The sequence below is a fragment of the Melitaea cinxia genome, chromosome 15 (genome assembly GCF_905220565.1).
Source record: "Melitaea cinxia chromosome 15, ilMelCinx1.1, whole genome shotgun sequence".
Taxonomy (NCBI): Eukaryota; Metazoa; Arthropoda; class Insecta; order Lepidoptera; family Nymphalidae; genus Melitaea; species Melitaea cinxia.
The window spans coordinates 10,581,445-10,599,534 of NC_059408.1; the positions used below are offsets into that span (position 1 = coordinate 10,581,445).

At 32.5% G+C, this 18,090-nt stretch overlaps 2 protein-coding genes across 2 annotated transcripts; one reads left to right on the forward strand and one right to left on the reverse strand.

The window, feature by feature from the left end:
• Positions 1-4,288: 4,288 nt before the first annotated feature.
• Positions 4,289-13,953, reverse strand: LOC123660127 (dihydrolipoyllysine-residue acetyltransferase component of pyruvate dehydrogenase complex, mitochondrial). The gene is made up of 10 exons (XM_045595230.1): positions 13,668-13,953; positions 12,892-13,067; positions 11,074-11,256; positions 10,587-10,625; positions 10,088-10,276; positions 9,107-9,378; positions 7,928-8,022; positions 6,552-6,751; positions 5,278-5,380; positions 4,289-4,807 (listed from the first exon to the last, which is right to left on the reverse strand). Exons 1-10 carry the CDS (start codon positions 13,784-13,786, stop codon positions 4,678-4,680), a joined length of 1,506 nt encoding a protein of 501 aa, XP_045451186.1. The 5' UTR covers positions 13,787-13,953; the 3' UTR covers positions 4,289-4,677.
• Positions 13,954-16,166: 2,213 nt separating this feature from the next.
• LOC123660706 (60S ribosomal protein L37a) lies at positions 16,167-17,547 on the forward strand. Its single transcript, XM_045595754.1, has 3 exons — positions 16,167-16,275; positions 16,450-16,578; positions 17,371-17,547. Exons 1-3 carry the CDS (start codon positions 16,273-16,275, stop codon positions 17,509-17,511), a joined length of 273 nt encoding a protein of 90 aa, XP_045451710.1. The 5' UTR covers positions 16,167-16,272; the 3' UTR covers positions 17,512-17,547.
• The last annotated feature ends 543 nt before the right edge of the window (positions 17,548-18,090 follow it).

Consider the following 18,090-nt stretch of genomic DNA (forward strand, 5'->3'; position numbering starts at 1 on the left):
CGCATACTATTCTATTATGTCTATAAATTTTAATTATATTACAACATAAAATATTTTGTTTGAAAAAATGTTAAGTTAATAAGATGAAAATATAAGACATTTTCCCTAAACAGTAAAATTTTGTATAGGGTTGATTTTTTACGAACCACAATAGGTGTTTAAGCTTTCCAATGCTTCAGCTTGTAATATCCCACTGCTGGGCATAGACCTCTTTCCAACCCAAAAACAAAAATTTAAGTCGTATGAAATATTAGAAAATGTAACTGAGAGTGTATAGAGACCTAAAAATTTGATCACTATCTTAAGAAGCCACGCAACATTTTGTAAGTCGAGCTGCCTTACATATCACAAGATGACAAGACTCATGAACTCAAAAGAAAGTTTTTAGCTTGAGATTCAAAGAAAGTCAAGGGAAATAACGAAAGGTGTAAAAATTGGAAAAGTACGATACATGCATAAGCGAATGCTTGACAAAACGTTGTACAATTAATAAGTATTTTCTTACGATCTTACAACTTTGATATTGCGGCATAAATATTATACTTACATGCTCAATGCCTTTATCACATAATTATGTAGTTGGCACGTTCTTTAACAGGTGGTTTGGTTGTTGCCTAATGGTGAAATGGCATAAATAGAGTTTATCTCGTACTCGACAAAAAAGAAAAATATCGTAAAAATAATTGTGTTTGCTCGCAAACGAAAAAGAAAACCGACTTCAATTACATCGACGAGTAATACAACGCAGATCGACGAAAAAATAGTCAAGTAACAACGCATTATCAAAGATTACTCAGAAAATAGTTATCAGATCTCGATGAAATTTAAATGTGACTACATGATAATCATCGGCTTTCGATTACATTAAAAATCATTAAAATCGGTACACCTAATAAAAAGTTATTGCGGATTTTCAAGAAGTTCCCTCGATTTCTCTGGGATCCTATCATCAGATCCTGGTTTCCTTATCATGGTACTAAACTTGGGATATCTCCTTTCCAACAAAAAAAGAATTATCAAAATCGGTACATTCAGTAGAAAGTTATGCAGTATAATACAATGTAGGTCGACGAAAAAAGCGTCAAGTAAAAACGCATTATTAGATATAGCTCGAAAAGTAGTTGTTAGATCTCAAATAAATTTAAATGGAACCAATTGGCACACACTACCTTTCGATTAAAAGAAAATTTGTCGAAATCGGTCCACCCAGTCAAAAGTTCTGATGTAACATACAGAAAAAAAAATACAGTCGAATTGAGAACCTCCTCCTTTTTTGGAGTCGGTTATGAAATGAAAAGCTACGATTTTTTTTACGACATACGCTTATATATATACGCAGTTAAACAACTAGCGGATCTCCTACATATAAATAGAATAATTATGCTTTTGATCTAGCTGTGGCATTTACGGTCTGTTACAGTACCCTATCAGTAAATTGACGATGCGTTGGGGCAGTAGTCAAAGCAACTGGCTAATGCACCAGCGGTTTTAAGTTCGATTCCGCACAAGTCAAGTTTTTATACACATATAGGCCATAGAGATATTTTCACAGTCTGGTATCTTGTGATTGTATGATGTGTATCCAGATCACGATAATTAATTCACGTTGTAATGTGAGCCGTCGATTTTGAAGCCTCTTGTGTTCGTTTATTTGTATAGACTTGCAGTACAGATTAACTTAGAACCACCTAGAAATTCAACATTTGAAAAGGTTCGAAAATGTTGTTTCAAACACATTTAATAAATGCTGACATGTCAATATCCATTATTTTTATTGATAGAAAGAATCTTATAATTCAACTGTCAAATCCTGATATGTATCAAAAGGTAAGTACTGATCAGTTATCAAGACAAAAATACGGCTACAATAGCTAAACACGGATGTTCTACGTTCATCGGAACGGACATCCTCTTCCTATTTTCCGGCTCTATGACACCATAATTATTGGTTTAGTTATGGATCTACATAATTATTCAAGGTAGTGCTAGAATGTATAATAATCTATGGTAGCTAATGTTATATTTTTCTATATCCTTGGTACCCAGGTACCCATTTATTGTAATATTAAATACCCATATGGCAGGTATACCTACTTTCAAACAACTATATTAAAGCTTTATTTATTAACAATTTAACCGACAAATTACTACAAATTATAATTTGAAAAAAAAACAAGTATAATACTTACATTTAAACAAACGTTAATTAGTATATAATAATACAAAAATCGTACAAATTCGATAAAATATCGATATATGTACGTGTACACATATTTAGGTATAAAACATCATTTACTAACTTGTTATAATTGTGATTCTAAAGTCTAAATTTTAGCCATTATTAATAAATACTTAATAACTTCCCAACTCTACCTCATTGAAATAAAATTCGTCGATTTATGTGATAAGAACTTACTTTATTTAGTTTTTTACCAATTTATTAAATACACAATCTATATAATTACGTTTAATATATCGATATACAACCATCCACAAGTTCATTAATTATCCGTGTAATAAATAAACGAATTAGATCATTTCGGAGGCGTGACAGGCTCGTGACGCGCCCAACCTTCTTTTTCGCACGCAACTGTAACAAAATGTTTACGGCCATGACCCATCTAATATTTAATTTATTCTTGCTATTTGCTCTAATTTGTCCTATGTTATAAGAACTTGATAGGTGATTATCAACATAATCTCAATCTTTCATGTTAATCTCAGTAAGGGGTCGTCTACGAATCTCGTGAAGATATCACAAAGAGGGGCTGTAATGAGATAAGTAATGTATAAGTAACCAAAAAAACGCCCTACAACCTAAATACTTGTCGAGTAGATTGTATCACGAAGCTTAATTTTCCAAAATTTAATCAAATTATACCTAAATAATTTTAGGGTTGGGGGGGGGGGGTCTAAAAATTCGCCATATTACACTAAGGGTGGGTAGGGAGTTAAAAAGTTGCTAAAACATCACGTGACTAGTGGACAATCCCTAAATAATGGCAGTGCATCAAATTTTATTGAATATTTATTTACTTTTAATTAAAAAAAATAGCTATAAAAATTAAAAAATTGAGAAAATACATTATTTGTTTATGAAAACTTAGTTTGGTAAATATGATAAACAAAATCAAACGTTGTTTTTCTCTACAGAATCAAAATCGCTATTAAATGGAGAAATAACCCTAGCTTTCTTGATTCACGCGAACGATATTTATATTGCGTATTTTTTAGGTTTAACAAAGAATATAAAAATAGTACTGTGCTGTGTGGCTACGGCACTAAAGAATTTAGCCACACCCTCTCTTCCCGTGGGTGTCGTAAGAGGCGACTAAGGGATAACAAGGTTCCACAACCACCTTGGAACTTAAGAAGCCGACCGGTGGCGGGATAACCATCCAACTGCTGGCTTTGAAATACACAGGCCGAAGACGGGACGCAGCGTCTTCGGTGCGACAAAGCCAGCCCTGCGGTCACCAACCCGCCTGCCCAGCGTGGTGACTATGGGCAAAACACACGAGTTCACGTTCTTCTTGGCGTAAACTTGTGGAGGCCTATGTCCAGCAGTGGACTGTATAGGCTGCAATGATTGATGATTGATAAAAATAGTACTGACTGAGGCTTTTAATTAATAACATTTTGTTTTTGCCTAGTTGCCTAGAAGAGATCGCTACTTTATTCAATCAGTGTCATATTAACTTTATTATTATTTTTATATAATTAACTCACAATAATGAGTGGGGCCAGTAGTAAAACCACTTTGTTATAGGGTAAAAAATAATAAAACAAAAACATAAAACAAGAAAGAATAATTTTAATTTTTTTTTTTTTATTTATAAATATTATATTCACTAACGCTCATAAAATCGTTTACCATTACACAATGTTGGTAACAAATGATTCGTTTCGACAGTTTCGACTATTTACATATATGTTCAACCAATGATTCAATACAATGATATCAGATAAACAATGAAGCAAAAAAGTAATGAATACAAATAGATCTCTACTCCAAAAAAACAAAATAGCTATACAAAAATGCATAAATTATATTTATGATAACTTGGATACTGTATACATAAAAAAAAGTCCTATACATAACTATTTGATAAAATAGAATCTGAAAAAAATAATAGTCAAGCATTCAAACTTATAGTTTTAAACCCAACTCAAAAAAAAAAAAAAAAAAAAAAAAAAAAAATTAAGACGTTTTAGAATATTTTTGTATAACTTTTACTATGTGTATGTGTATATTTTAAATGTGTTCATCATATCTTATCTTTACTATAAAACTATTCCCTTTATTTTTACTGCATATCCTTCGGGTTTGACTTATATAAAATCTCTATTACACTTATATGTATAATATATATAAAATGTAATACTTACGGCTACATGATTTTATCTCAAATAAATAATAATAATAATAATAACATGAAATCGAAGGATATGGCAGCCATTTTGGTTCTCTCCAAAGTAAACTCCAATGCAATTTGCTGAGTGACGTTCAACTCTACTTATATATACTAAGATACAAGATAATACCAAAATTCCACTTACAAAATTATCTATGATAATTACTAGGCAAGATTCTATTTATGGGGCAGTGATGAGAGGATATATTTCAATCGTAAAGTCCAATCAGCAAACTACATGGAAGTATATTAATTAACTAATTTACAGGATGATGTTTGCAGGGTTCTCGATGTTTTCTTTTAGGACTTTCATCCATTGGGCTCCCACCGCTCCGTCTATTACTCTATGGTCCGCTGAGGCGGTGAATGTTACGAACTTAGCGACTCTGAAACTGTAAAGGAAATATTATAATTATTAACTACTGTATCGCGTCCAGTACCCGAAGGTTATCTGGAAGAAATCGCTATTTAGCGATAAGATCGCCTTTGTACATCTTGTATTGTATCTTTCTTTATATGTGTCTATATTTCGGTGTACAATAAGAATAAATAAAATAAATAAATTAACTATTGAACGTAAGTTTAGTTTTGTTTATGTATACTAAAATCTACTTAACATAAAAATTTAATTTATGCTAAGAAACAAATGATATAATATATAAACACTGCTAACATAATTATAAAATTTTTGCTTGTTTGACGAAATATAATAATAATTTTCCAGCTTACTTTCGTCAAAAGTGACATTATAATTTGTGTAGTACAATGTTTGTAAGTGACTTACTTTTATTTTAAAAAGAATTTAGTAAAATTAATATAACATGTTTAAAAAGTATAATAATAAGAGATCAAATAATTTTACCCTTGGTCCTCATTCTTATCGGGAATGACAAGCTCTTGCAGACCACCACAAGCCAAAATTAGGGACTGTGGTGGGTTGATGATGGCATTAAACATTGTGATTCCTATGAAAGAAAAATAAATTCAATACACATAGCATACATATAGCAAACACAGACAATCTTCTAATCATTTCAAGTTGACACTTTTGAAATAGAAATAATACTATTATATAAGTTTTTAAGTTTTTAGAGCCACTTTAACTTCAAATAACTAATTATACTTTCAAAACGACAATGGCAGCAAGTCCTGTATAAGTATTGATAGTGACTGTAAAAGCTTAAAAACTTATGTCGCAAACCGATAAGATTCGGAATTTCTAAAAAAATTATACAATTTCGATCGTTTGCGGAAAAAGTGCCAGAAACTAGACGAATCCGTACGCTTGCTAGTGAAATTGTCCCCGCTATAAAAGCCCGTCACGTCATTTAGGGTTCCACAAACATTCTAAAAAAAGCCCGAAATCATGGCATCTGCAACTTAACCGTAATATCGGAAGTTTCAAAATGACAATCGTAGTATGTCCCGTATAAGTGTTTTTATAAGTATATATAAGTATAAGCATTATAATATAATGCTGTAAGTATATATAAGTATAAGCATTTTTGTTGAATAAAAACATATAACAAGGATGAGCATACCTATAATAATTGCATATAACAGTTTAATTCTAAATTGTAGACTTTCACGCATTTTTCTAATTGTTATAAAAGCTGTGCTCCGCGTTTTCAACCGCGTTAATTTGAAAAAAAAAAACGTACTAAAATATTATATAGACTATACTTCCTACTAGCCTTCCTCAGTGAATGGACTATCAAGGACAAATAGAATTTTTTCTTTCGAACCAGTAGTTCCTGACATTTGTACTTTCAAACAAACTCTTCAATTTTATAATATTAATCTAGATTCATTGGTAAAAAAAAAATAAAAAAAAAATAAATAAAAAAAAAAAAAAAAAAATAAAAAAAAAATAAAAAAAACGAAAAAATGGGTCGAATTTATAATCTCAGTAGCCAGTGAAAACTGGTTAACTGCTGCAAAAAAAAACAGAGATAAATGGAAAAAGTTGGAGGGAGCTTTTACCCACATGGGGATCTAACTAAATAGTTATAATGTATATATTTATAGAACTTGTATAGTATGACTGATAGCTAACTGCTATGGTAGATATTTTGTTTGGAAAAATAAAGCTTTCTTATTATGATTTCCTCCTTGGTTTTTAACTCTATTACTCACCAAACATGCCCAAGTTGGACACAGTAACAGTGCCACCCTGATACTCATGTGGTTGGAGGCGGCCCTCTTTAGCCTTGTTTGCGAGTTCTTTCATATTGGTCGAGATATCAATGATGCCTCGAGAGTCAGCATTGAATATGATCGGGGTGATAAGACCGGTGGGGGTCGCGACTGCTACACTGACGTCAACGTTTGAGAACCTGTGGGCATTAAATCTCTAATAATAATACACTTTATTGTACATCAAAACCAAAAATATAACAATGAACCAGAACATATTTTATTGAGGTAGGGCAGAACAGGATGTACCCCGCTCAAAATGGCATGCTTAATGCCTGTGTTATAGGCAACAGCTTTCATATAATAATCTTGCTGAGCCCCGTGGTTTCACCCACGATATTTTGAGAAAGAAAAGTAATAAGATTTTATATAGCCTTTCCTCGATAAATGGATTAACTACCCAACACATTAAAAAAATTTCAACTTGAACCAGTACTTCCTGAGATCAACGTATTCAAACAAATAAACAAACAAACTCATTCATCATTCATCATCATTACAGCCTATACAGTCCACTGCTGGACAAAGGCCTCCACAAGTTTACGCCAAAAATAACGTGAACTCATGTGTTTTGCCCATAGTCACCACGCTGGGCAGGCGGGTTGGTGACCGCAGTACTGGCTTTGTCGCACCGAAGACGCTGCTGCCCATCTTCGGCCTGTGTATGTCAATGCCAGCAGTTGGATGGTTATCCCGCCACCGGTCGGCTTTTTAAGTTCCAAGGACTCCAAACAAACTATTCAGTAATTATAATTTAATTAAAAATGTTACTCGAACTTTAAATGTTACTTCACACTCTAAGTGTAAATTTAGCCCACAATCCTGGAGTTTATAATTATAATGAACATATTTTTTGTTTTTTAATATACTAATAATACTAACACCCAAATACTAACACCTAATTTAATTTAATTTAATTTTGATTATGGATTTTTTCTGAAATAAATGATTATTATTATTTTTATTATTATTATTAATAATAACTTCTTAATAAATATTACATAAAACAAACTAGATCTCTGTGTACATTTCCCTACCGCTTTCACTACACTGTGTCCTATTATGCCCAAAGGTTGTCTCGAAGAGATCGCTCCTCTAGCGATAAGACTACCTTTGTACACTGTTTTTTATTTGCAATATGTTATTGTGTTGTGTACAATAAAGAGTATTATTATTATTATAATTATTAGATTTACATTAACTTATTTATATTTACATATACTGACTTGTATTTACACTAAAATTGATTGCTGAAAAAATAGTCTAGAGGGAGGATTTATTGATAGATATAGTATATTTGTATATTTTCAACTTACTGTCTAATATACGTTTCCATCCAGTGTGAATTAACAGTAGGCACTCGCTTGCACGCCGCAGCTACTGCTTTTAGGATAAAATCATTTACAGATATCTGAAATACAAACGAAAAATATTAATTAATAATTGATCTGTTTCTATAGCATGCAATTGTCATTATAAATAATTATGTTACTATCTATAAATGTCAAACGCGCGAATTTTAAATAATCGTAACGTTTTCTCTAGCTTTTCAATTTGTGATGCAATTTTTTAAGTTTTTATTCCGATAAAACCTGCAAAGTATTAGAAAACTTAAAAAAATAATTGTGTTTGCTCGCAAACGAAAAAAAAAACCGACTTCAATTACATCGACAAGTAATACAACGTAGATCGACGAAAAAATAGTCAAGCAACTACGCGTTATCAAAGATTACTCAAAAAGTAGTTATCAGATCTCGATAAAATTTATATGTGACCACATAATAAACATCAGCTTTCGATTAAATTAAAAATTATCAAAATTGGTACACCCAGTAAAAAGTTATTACGGATTTTCGAGAGCTTCCCTCGATTTCTCTGGGATTCCATCATCAGATCCTGGTTTCCTTTTCACGGTACCAAACTAAGGATATTCTTTTTACAACAAAAAAAGAATTATCAAAATCGGTACATCCAGTAGAAAGTTATGCGGTATAATACAACGTAGGTCGACGAAAAAAGCGTCAAGTAAAAACGCATTATTAGATATAACTCGAAAAATAGTTGTTAGATCTCAAATAAATTTAAATGGGACCAATTGGCACACACCACCTTTCGATTAAAACAAAATTTGTCAAAATTGGTCTACCCGCTCAAAAGTTCGGATGTAACATACATAAAAAAAAAAAAAAAAAAAAAAAAAAAAATACAGTCGAATTGAGAACCTCCTCCTTTTTTGGAAGTCGGTTAAAAATAAGCCAAATCAGTCCAGTTGAGTTTTGCCTACAGATTTTAAAACACTCCATTTCCTACATCAATTATTTGTTCATTTCCTAACCAAATTTTCTACATTGAATCCTATACCCAAAGGTTGTCTAAAAGTAATCGCTCTTTCAGTGATAAGACCAACTTCGTAAATCTTTCTCTGTAACGTGACTATTTCTATTTGTTTTGTTTTGTTTTATTTAATGGTGTTAATTATACATAATTAAGGTTACCTTAACATCAGACTTCTCAGCGGCAAGCCTCGCGTTGACCTCCTTTCTCATATCCAGCAACTTCTCAACATTGACGGTGGCACACAGCTGGTAGTGAGGAATGGTCTGCTTAGCGGCGGACAGGCGCTTGGCAATCGTCTCGCGCATGCCGCTGAGGGGGATGTCGGTGTACGTCGCCCCCGGGGCGGGCGCGGGCGCGGCCGGGGCGGCCAGGGGCGCCGCTTCTGAGAGGTCCCCGCTCTTTAGCGACCCGTACAGCCCTGAGCCTTGCCCTGTCGACGGGTTACATGGCTCATGGGAGGTCAGATACAGGTCATAAATAACACTTACTGATGTAGGGCACAGGAGTAAATTTCCTGCTCAAAATTTGGAGCAAGATCACAGCTAAATAATACTGCTTTCAAGCAGTGTTGTGTTCCTATGGTGAGTAAGGTGACCAGAGCTCTTGAGGGGATTGAGGGGATACACTTGTTTTCCGATCTAGTTGTATATAAAAAAAAAAGTTTTTAAGAACCCTGAGGCCCTTTTTCATTGGTTCTAGATAACGCTATTTGATATATTTATTCTTTTTTACCATTGAATTTCACGATAGTTATGCCATATTTTTTTTTAAATATAGAGGACAAATCTGACTGCTATAACTCTATAAAATACAATTTAAGTACTTTATTATCACAATATGATTCCCTATACTAATACGTTTTTAGTAGTTTAGTGTTGAGTTCATCTATTGACTACTAAAATTGTAAAGTACTGACAAGAGTTTTATTTGCTCAATCAAACAATTAGTTAATACAAAACTATAATCCAATACATACTCAGATTTTAATTATTGTTGACTGGTATATGCTCTATCTTATTATTATTTCCTATTTTATGTGTTTTTGTACTGTTTGTTTGTCAAATATAAATAAATAAAATCCTAATTGATTTGATGTTTGATTTAATTTTTAAACATTATAAATGTTTGGTTGAACATACCTCCGAGTCTAAGATTCTTGAGTTCAGCCAGTCGCCTGGCCATCGGACTAGCGTAAATCCTACTGTGCTGGTCGGCGGCCGGGGCGGAGGCAGCGGCCCGGGGCGCAGCGGGGGCAGCTGCGGCCGGGGCAATGGCAGCCGGGGCGGCAGGGGCGGCTGCTGGTGGTGGTGGTGATGGAGCAGCAGCAGCTATAATTATATAATTTACATTAAAGTTAGTTGTAATTTATTCAGATTAAATTTTTAGATTACGAAGATCCATTAATTAAGAAAATACTTTTTTTTACATATTTAAACATGAAATAATGTATATTCTATAAGAAAACCATGCAATGTTAGGCAGTAATCTTTTAATGTTAGTACAAGTAATGAATGGTAGATGCATGTTATGCATAAACCAATCTGTAAAACAAATAAAACTTATTTTTAATATCAAATATGAATAACTGGATCCTTAGTTACTTTTTATGAATTATGAAATGTATAAAAAAATATTAACCTTCCTTTTTAGCTGGTGCTGGTTTTGATTCCCCTGTGGCTGTGAAAACAGGTAAACCAGACATGTGTTAGTGAAATTAAGCGTAATTAGCGGAATTAAACCTAGATTATTCAAATTAAGAAAAATGAAAAAAAAAAAAAGAAAACAGTTCAAAATGGGACTTTTAATCCATGCTAGTGTCAAGTATAATTTTTGTAGTCTGACACATAAAAGTTAAACCTATTCTTCTATAAAATCATTGTTACACATTTTAATCATATCCTACAAAAATTTCGAAAATTATGTGCTACATGACTCATTTCATTTAACTTTTTTGTGTCACTATAAAAACCCTTATTTGGATTCTTTCATGCAATTATTAATATATTAAGTAATTTACAATGAAATATTTTAAATATTATGGTTCACTATGTTTACATGAATAGACAAAATCTTGCAATTTTTAAACCCTCATGCGTCCAATCCCTTATAAAACACTCATACTTACAGTCATCCTTAAAATCTTTAAATGCTGCGACATCAGCCTCATTTTCAACAATGATACAGAGTAGTTTACCAACAGGTACTCCTTTAGTACCAGTGGGTATTAGAATCTTAGCTAAATAGCCTTCCTCAGGTGTCTCAAAGCCCATTGTTGCCTTGTCAGTTTCAATTTCGCAAAGTAGATCACCTAAAATAGTAAAAATATAAAAATTTTACTTATCTAAAAAAAGACAAAATACTTTTTTTTCTGAGCAATTTTAGAATGCATAGATGTAAAGAGTTTAATACAAATAAAGAGTAGAGTATTTGTGTTCTTTGTATTCCTGACAAGACAAATTCCTATTATATTATATATTGGGGACTTTGATTATTAGACATTTATTAATATCTTAACGATTTTTTCGACACATTGGCACAACGGTCAGCCCTGGTTTGTGGCTGTTGTGCTGGCGGTTGCGAGTTTGATACCTGCACATGGCAAATATTTGTATTGGCCATACAGATGTGTACGAACCAAGTCGTACATTAATTAACCTATTTGCGAATCAGCGATTTTATTAAATAAATTGGTTTGCCGTGGTCTGGGTGTTTGTGCAGTCCTTGTAGGTTACCCTACAGTGCCTAGGCGAGCATGTCAAGCCGTCGGTCCCGATTGTTATCATGTACACCTGATAGCGTCTTTAGTCATAGTAGGGAATATATTCCCCAACCTGCATTGGAGAAGCATGTGGATTAAGCTCTGATCCTTCTCCTACATGGGGAAAGAGGCCTATGCCTAGAAGGGCGCGTTAACATTTTTTTTTATTGAATACATTCTTTAATTGTCTTGTCCGTTCTACATAACATGGAGAAAATCGACTGTGCCTAACTGGCACTACACAAATCCATTAAGGCCAATAATTGAATTGAATTTCGATTTTTTAGATAAACTTATAATGATTTAAACTAAAAATGTTATAAAAAAAAGGATTTAATCGCCCATTACTATTACAAATAGCATATAGAAAACACAAAATAAAAAGTAAATTTGCATAGCATAGAGATAAAATGCCCTTTTTTGAGATTCTGCTATTAGCATTATGAATCATACTGATAAAACTGTCACTTTTTATTGCTTTAACAGACAAAAACATAGCTTTAGAGAGCTATGGGATTACATTTATTTTGGTGGGAGTGACAATAAAAACGTCAATATTAAAGTTATTTGATGGACAAGTTTGCTTATACAAACGAGTCTATGTTTTGTAAGTTAAATCTAGTGCATAGACTGTCTCTTTAACACAATTTATTATTTAACAACCATGGTAATATAAATAAATACATCGTTATTTATTTAAAATTTAATACACATTAATTGTCAAACTATTTCGAATAAGTAGCTTTGATTGTATAGAATTATTGACCAATATTTTGCCCTAGTACATATTTACACTCATCACTACATAGTATAAAACAATATAAATAACAAACAAGTTGCTTCCTGCTGTCTGTATGCTTAAATCTTTAAAACTATGCTGCAGATTTTGATGCGGTTTTCTTTAGTAAATAGAGTGAATCCAGAGGAAGGTTTATATTTATAATACATACATAATATAGTAGAGGAAAACTGATAGTAATTAGACTCGTGTGAAGCCAGGGCAGGTCGCTAGTTGATTTATAAACAAGGTCTAAAGGTAAAAAGGACAGCAAAAAAATCGATAATTCATTTTGTATTATATAGTACTGGTAGGACTTGCCTTAAGATAGAGACAAGATTACTACCTATTAGATTCTATTTCTTTACACAGTATTTTAAAAAGTTTTATTATAATAGGGGCCTTACCTTCACTCAGTTTGTCACCCTCCTTCTTTTCCCAGCTTACAATAGAACCACTCTCCATAGTAGGAGACAATGCGGGAAGGTTTACTTTTGTATGTGACGGTAGACTTGAGTAGTACCTTATCTGAATGTTCCATTGTGGAGTTACATTGACACCTTTTTGTGATAGCTCTAGAAGCCTAAAAAATGTTATTAAAAAAAAATTAACAATGTCTTCTCATATTAAATAAGGCCTTATACAATAAATTCTGTAATTAATTGCAAATTATTCTTTGTTAAATCTTAAGCTATGGTAAATTTTTTATGTAATAATATTATTATGTGATTAGTCTATGCCATTATATTAATATTATATGAACTAACTTGACTTCTTACTTTGAGTTAAAATAATGTTTCAAGTATTAATATACTTAAAAAATTGGTAAATTTATAATAGACGAGAATGTTAAGAAACGATTAATATTGAAAATAATTATTTTTAAATCTGTAGCACACTGTATTTTCATTCAAAATGTAAATAAAAAATAGATCGATTAGTAGTTGCTTAAATATAAGTATATTCATTATGTTTAAAATTTATCGCCGGTACACATGTTTTGGTGGTGACATTTTCCAAGGTAAGAGGATTGACGTTTCGGTTATGCAATTCGCGCCGCAATCTGTAACTTTATTACTCAAAATTTTAAGTTTATTTCACTATAACCAAATCTTTAAAACTAATGTCCGAAAATATACAATACTCTAATAAAAATAAGGATAAAAATATTATTAAGACTTACTTATTAGGATGATTTCTTCTGGCCAACTCTGTACTCAAACATCTTACTACATTATTCCGAATAGCTTTTTTAAGGCTATCGTTTAGAACTTGGTTTCGTACTAAAATCGTTCGCAGCATTTCTAGTATTAATTTCTTTTAAGGGCCGTCCAGATAGTCGGGACGGTTTTTAGTATATCCTAAGGATCGACCTTTACAGACTTTTAAGGTCGTTGAAATAGAAATGTTTTTGACACTTGACCAATGACATGACTTATGTCTATTTAATGTCATAAGAACACGAAAATCTAGAATTACTTCAGACTTGGCTCCGGCCTTTTGATATATCAGAACGAAACTTACAAATTCAGACTAGGCTGTATGGATTATAGTCCTTTGCCTTTCCCTATTGGGGATAAATTTTAAAACAACGAAAATCTAGAAAGTGAAAAATACAGACTAGGCATAACACAAATAAATCGTGACAAGAAAAGGTCGGAGAAAAGGTCTTTTAAAATGTTGCTATAAAATCCTTTTGGTTGCATTAGTTATAACTGGCTGGTTTTGATGCCTCGAAATTAAAAAGTAAAAAACATTTTCCCGCAACTTTTCATCTGTTTTTTCTGCGCCAAAATAAGTGAAACCAATAAAGATATTCGGTACATTTTAAAGTTTTGATTTAAAAATAAATGAAAAATACAATGCAAGGCGCAAAAAAATTATGACGTTTATGCACCTAATGCAGCGTTAGTAAGAGACAAGAGTAGTACAAAATTGGTTCAGTTGCGGATAAGCATGAGACATAATTATAATATTTGAAGAAGTGCCAGATCGATATTTAGGTGTTTACGATATATCATCAATTCTCAGATCGATTGTATCGAACCGTGTAGCGTGTATACATTTGCGATTCTCTCATAAGAGTAAGACTTAATAATATCGAACCATATTTGAAAAAAATTATTACTGGTGAAAAGTGGACCACCTACGACAAGAATGTACGAAAGAGATCGTAGTCAAAGATCGGTCAAGCTGCACAGATTGTCGCGAAATCCGAGTTTACAGACCGTAAGAAGATATCGAGAGTATGGTGGGATTGGAAGGGCATCATTCATTATAAACTTTTAACCGAGCAAAACCATCGATTTGGATTTCTACTGTCAATAGCTAATGAAACTAAAGCAAGAAATTCAGAATAAGTGGCCTTAATTGATCGACAGAAAGAAGTACATAATTATATATCCTAATTAATGTAAATAAATTTTGTTAAAGCTTATCTTGAATTTCTACATAATATACGAATAAACCTTTTCCCCGACCATATTTCATTCATAGTACTCTTATACGCGTTACTTATATAAAAATCACTTCATCATTCATTATTTCAGCCTATTGCAGTCCACCCTATGGAAAAAAATTCATAAAACATGGACAAATTCTCATACAGGGTTATGAGAGTTTATGAGAACTGATAGATTCTTGTAACTCGGTATGAGAATTTGGTCTGCATTTGTCCATGTTGAGGCTTTTTAAGTTTCAAGTTGGTAGTGGAACTGTGTTATCCCTTAGTCGCCTCTTACGACACCCAAAGGAAGAGAGGGAGTGGCTATATTCTTTAATGCTGTAGCCGCACAGCTTCACAAAAATCATTTGATTATAGTAAAAGAATGTTATCTGCCTAAAGTTTTGACTATTTGTGGGTGTGGTTTAAATTATAAATTACAGTAAACAGCAAAGCTTTTTATCACTATAGCACGGACGCGGAGCACGAAGAATTTCATACATTGACCCCTCATCTTTAGTCTTTGTCGCTTGCGTATAAACATATTGCCGTTGCGCTCACACGAGTGTAGTGACAGTTTGTCAACCTTTTTACTTTTATTTTTTTTTACCAAAGTTAAGTCACAAGGTTCATCGTTTTTCATTTTTAATTTAACTCAAAAGTTAACATTACTTATATTAAATGCGAATGTGTGTTTATTGGTGTCTTTTTTCACACAGCAACAGATATAAGATTTTTTTGCATATACAAAGTATAGCCACCAAATCGTACACATAGTAATATATACACTAACTTTTATTTGTACATATGATACCTATATATATATATATATATATATATATATATATATATATATATATATATATATATATATATAATACTTATAACTTATATATAAGTTATTTTCTACGATTAAACAAAAAATATTTTATTCTGTGACTAGACCGATCCACGGACAGACAGCATAGATTTAGTTTAGTGTGCAAACAACGAGTTCTAAGACATTCCAAATTCTAAACTCTACCGATTTTTTAAAGCTTCATACTTTATATAAAATTTTGAGAACCACTGGCAGTAGGCAAAAAGGTCGTTGTACGAAATTCTTCGTGCTCCGCGTCCGTGCTATAGTTAAATTTAAAATGGGTCCTACAAAAAAGTATTTAAATAACAATAATATGTTTGTAAAATAACTATCATGGTATTAAAATTCTACGTAGAATGAAACCAGCTTGCATACTTGCATAGACAATAGAATATTTTTTGCCTGTGGATGAAAAAGTCAGAATGACATTCTGTAATTGTTTCTCTTCTTCTGTCAACTGTTGTGTTAGACAGGTTATCCACAATGGTGAGAATCTTAATTTAAAATTATTTATTACATCTTCAGTTTATTTGAGTTTTTAATTTATCGTATTTACGTTGATGAAAGTGCTTAAAAGTGTTCAATAAATATTTTCTGTGTCTAGTGTTTTTCCCGACTTGAGTGTTCAGAAATTTTAAAGTTTGATTTTGATGTTTTCAGGCTAAGCGTACTAAAAAGGTTGGAATAACTGGTAAATATGGCACACGTTATGGTGCTTCCCTACGTAAAATGGTCAAAAAAATGGAAGTCACTCAACACGCGAAATATACTTGCTCTTTTTGCGGAAAGGTTAGTATTGCGGTTTCGTTTAGCTTCCATTATAACAGATACACACGAGATATATCTTTAGATGTATTTTCTATTCACATTAAAGTTGTCGTGATAGATTGTCCATAAAATAATAATAATAAATATTGTTATAAATTGAGTAGAAAATGTTGTTAATATGTATGCTGTATGATTTTAAACAATTACTTATTGTAGATATCAACTATCGTATGTATATACTCGTCGTATGATTTATAATTAAAGAAATGTTGCCAATATTATTACAAACATATATTTTTGCTATTGTTAGTATCATAATTTTGCTTTTATCAAATGTCAACGACTGCTCTGGTATAATGGTGTGTGTTCAGTGTCGGCGGAGCCTAAACACCGACGGTCGCGGATTTGATTCCCGCTCGAAGCAGATAATTGTGTTTACACAAATATTTATTTCCAATCTGGATGTTAGTCCTTGTGGGTCTCCCCACCGTGCCTCGGAGAGCATGTTCAGCTGTCGGTCTCAGTTGTTATCATGTACACCTAGGTAGCGGTTACTCATAGTAGGGAATTGCTCCACCAACAAGCATTGGGCAGTGGTGGATTAAGCTCTGATCCTTCTTCTACATGGGAAAAGAGGCTTATTACCCAGTAGTGGGATATTAGAGGCTGAAGCCTAGCAAAATATGTAAAAATCTAAAGTTATTTTTAATAAAAATACAATAACTGCACATACCAAGTTGGAAAACTTCATAATTCTGTTACTGTCAAAATTTTTTTTTTAATGCTTCTATTTATGTCTTTTCATGCTTTTAGGATGCCATGAAACGTAGCTGTGTGGGTATTTGGTCATGCAAGCGTTGTAAGAGGACCGTGGCTGGTGGAGCGTGGGTGTTCTCCACAACCGCTGCGTCATCGTGCAGGTCTGCCGTGCGAAGATTGCGTGAAGTGAAGTAAACATCTAGATTAAGGGAATAAACAAAAACTATCCTATTTGTTTGTTTCATTTACCATATACATTAATTATGAGCATATAACGGGCAGCAAATTTAAAATATCTTATTTCGATATCATCATTCTTATTAATAAAAACAGTTAAATACATCTTTTCATTAAATTCATATTTAGCCAGTCCTATCCTGTTTTTAAAAATCTTGTACAGAAAATAAGTATCTTTCCAACTAGAGCTAACCTAATTAAATGAGACATGAAAATAATATGCTGAAAAATTGCTAGGTAAAATTTATAAATGCTTAATAAATAAACGCTTCACACTCAATAGCTCCCAGTAGGATTTCGGTCGGTAGGTTTTGGGAGTCTGTAAACACAATACACAAGCACAAACACCCAGAGCACGAAAAAAATCTATATGGCCAAAACAAATGTCTGTCATGAGCGGGGATTGAACCCACAACAGCCAGCATAATAACTAGTGTTGTGACCGGTGCGCCAACGCGTCATTCTAAATCGATTTGGAGAAGTCATGATGTAGAGTCAGTACCGTTAATTACGTTTTTGGTATCATTTTCTACTGTC

Excerpts from the sequence above, each read along its gene's own strand:
- LOC123660127 (XM_045595230.1), bottom strand. The coding sequence starts at position 13,786 with ATGCTGCGAACGATTTTAGTACGAAACCAAGTTCTAAACGATAGCCTT. Across the intron at positions 9,379-10,087 it reads CAAGAATCTTAGACTCGGAG|GGCAAGGCTCAGGGCTGTAC; the intron begins GTATGTTCAACC and ends ACCCGTCGACAG. Across the intron at positions 4,808-5,277 it reads GATAAGAATGAGGACCAAGG|TTTCAGAGTCGCTAAGTTCG; the intron begins GTAAAATTATTT and ends TTTCCTTTACAG.
- LOC123660706 (XM_045595754.1), top strand. Across the intron at positions 16,579-17,370 it reads CTTGCTCTTTTTGCGGAAAG|GATGCCATGAAACGTAGCTG; the intron begins GTTAGTATTGCG and ends TCATGCTTTTAG.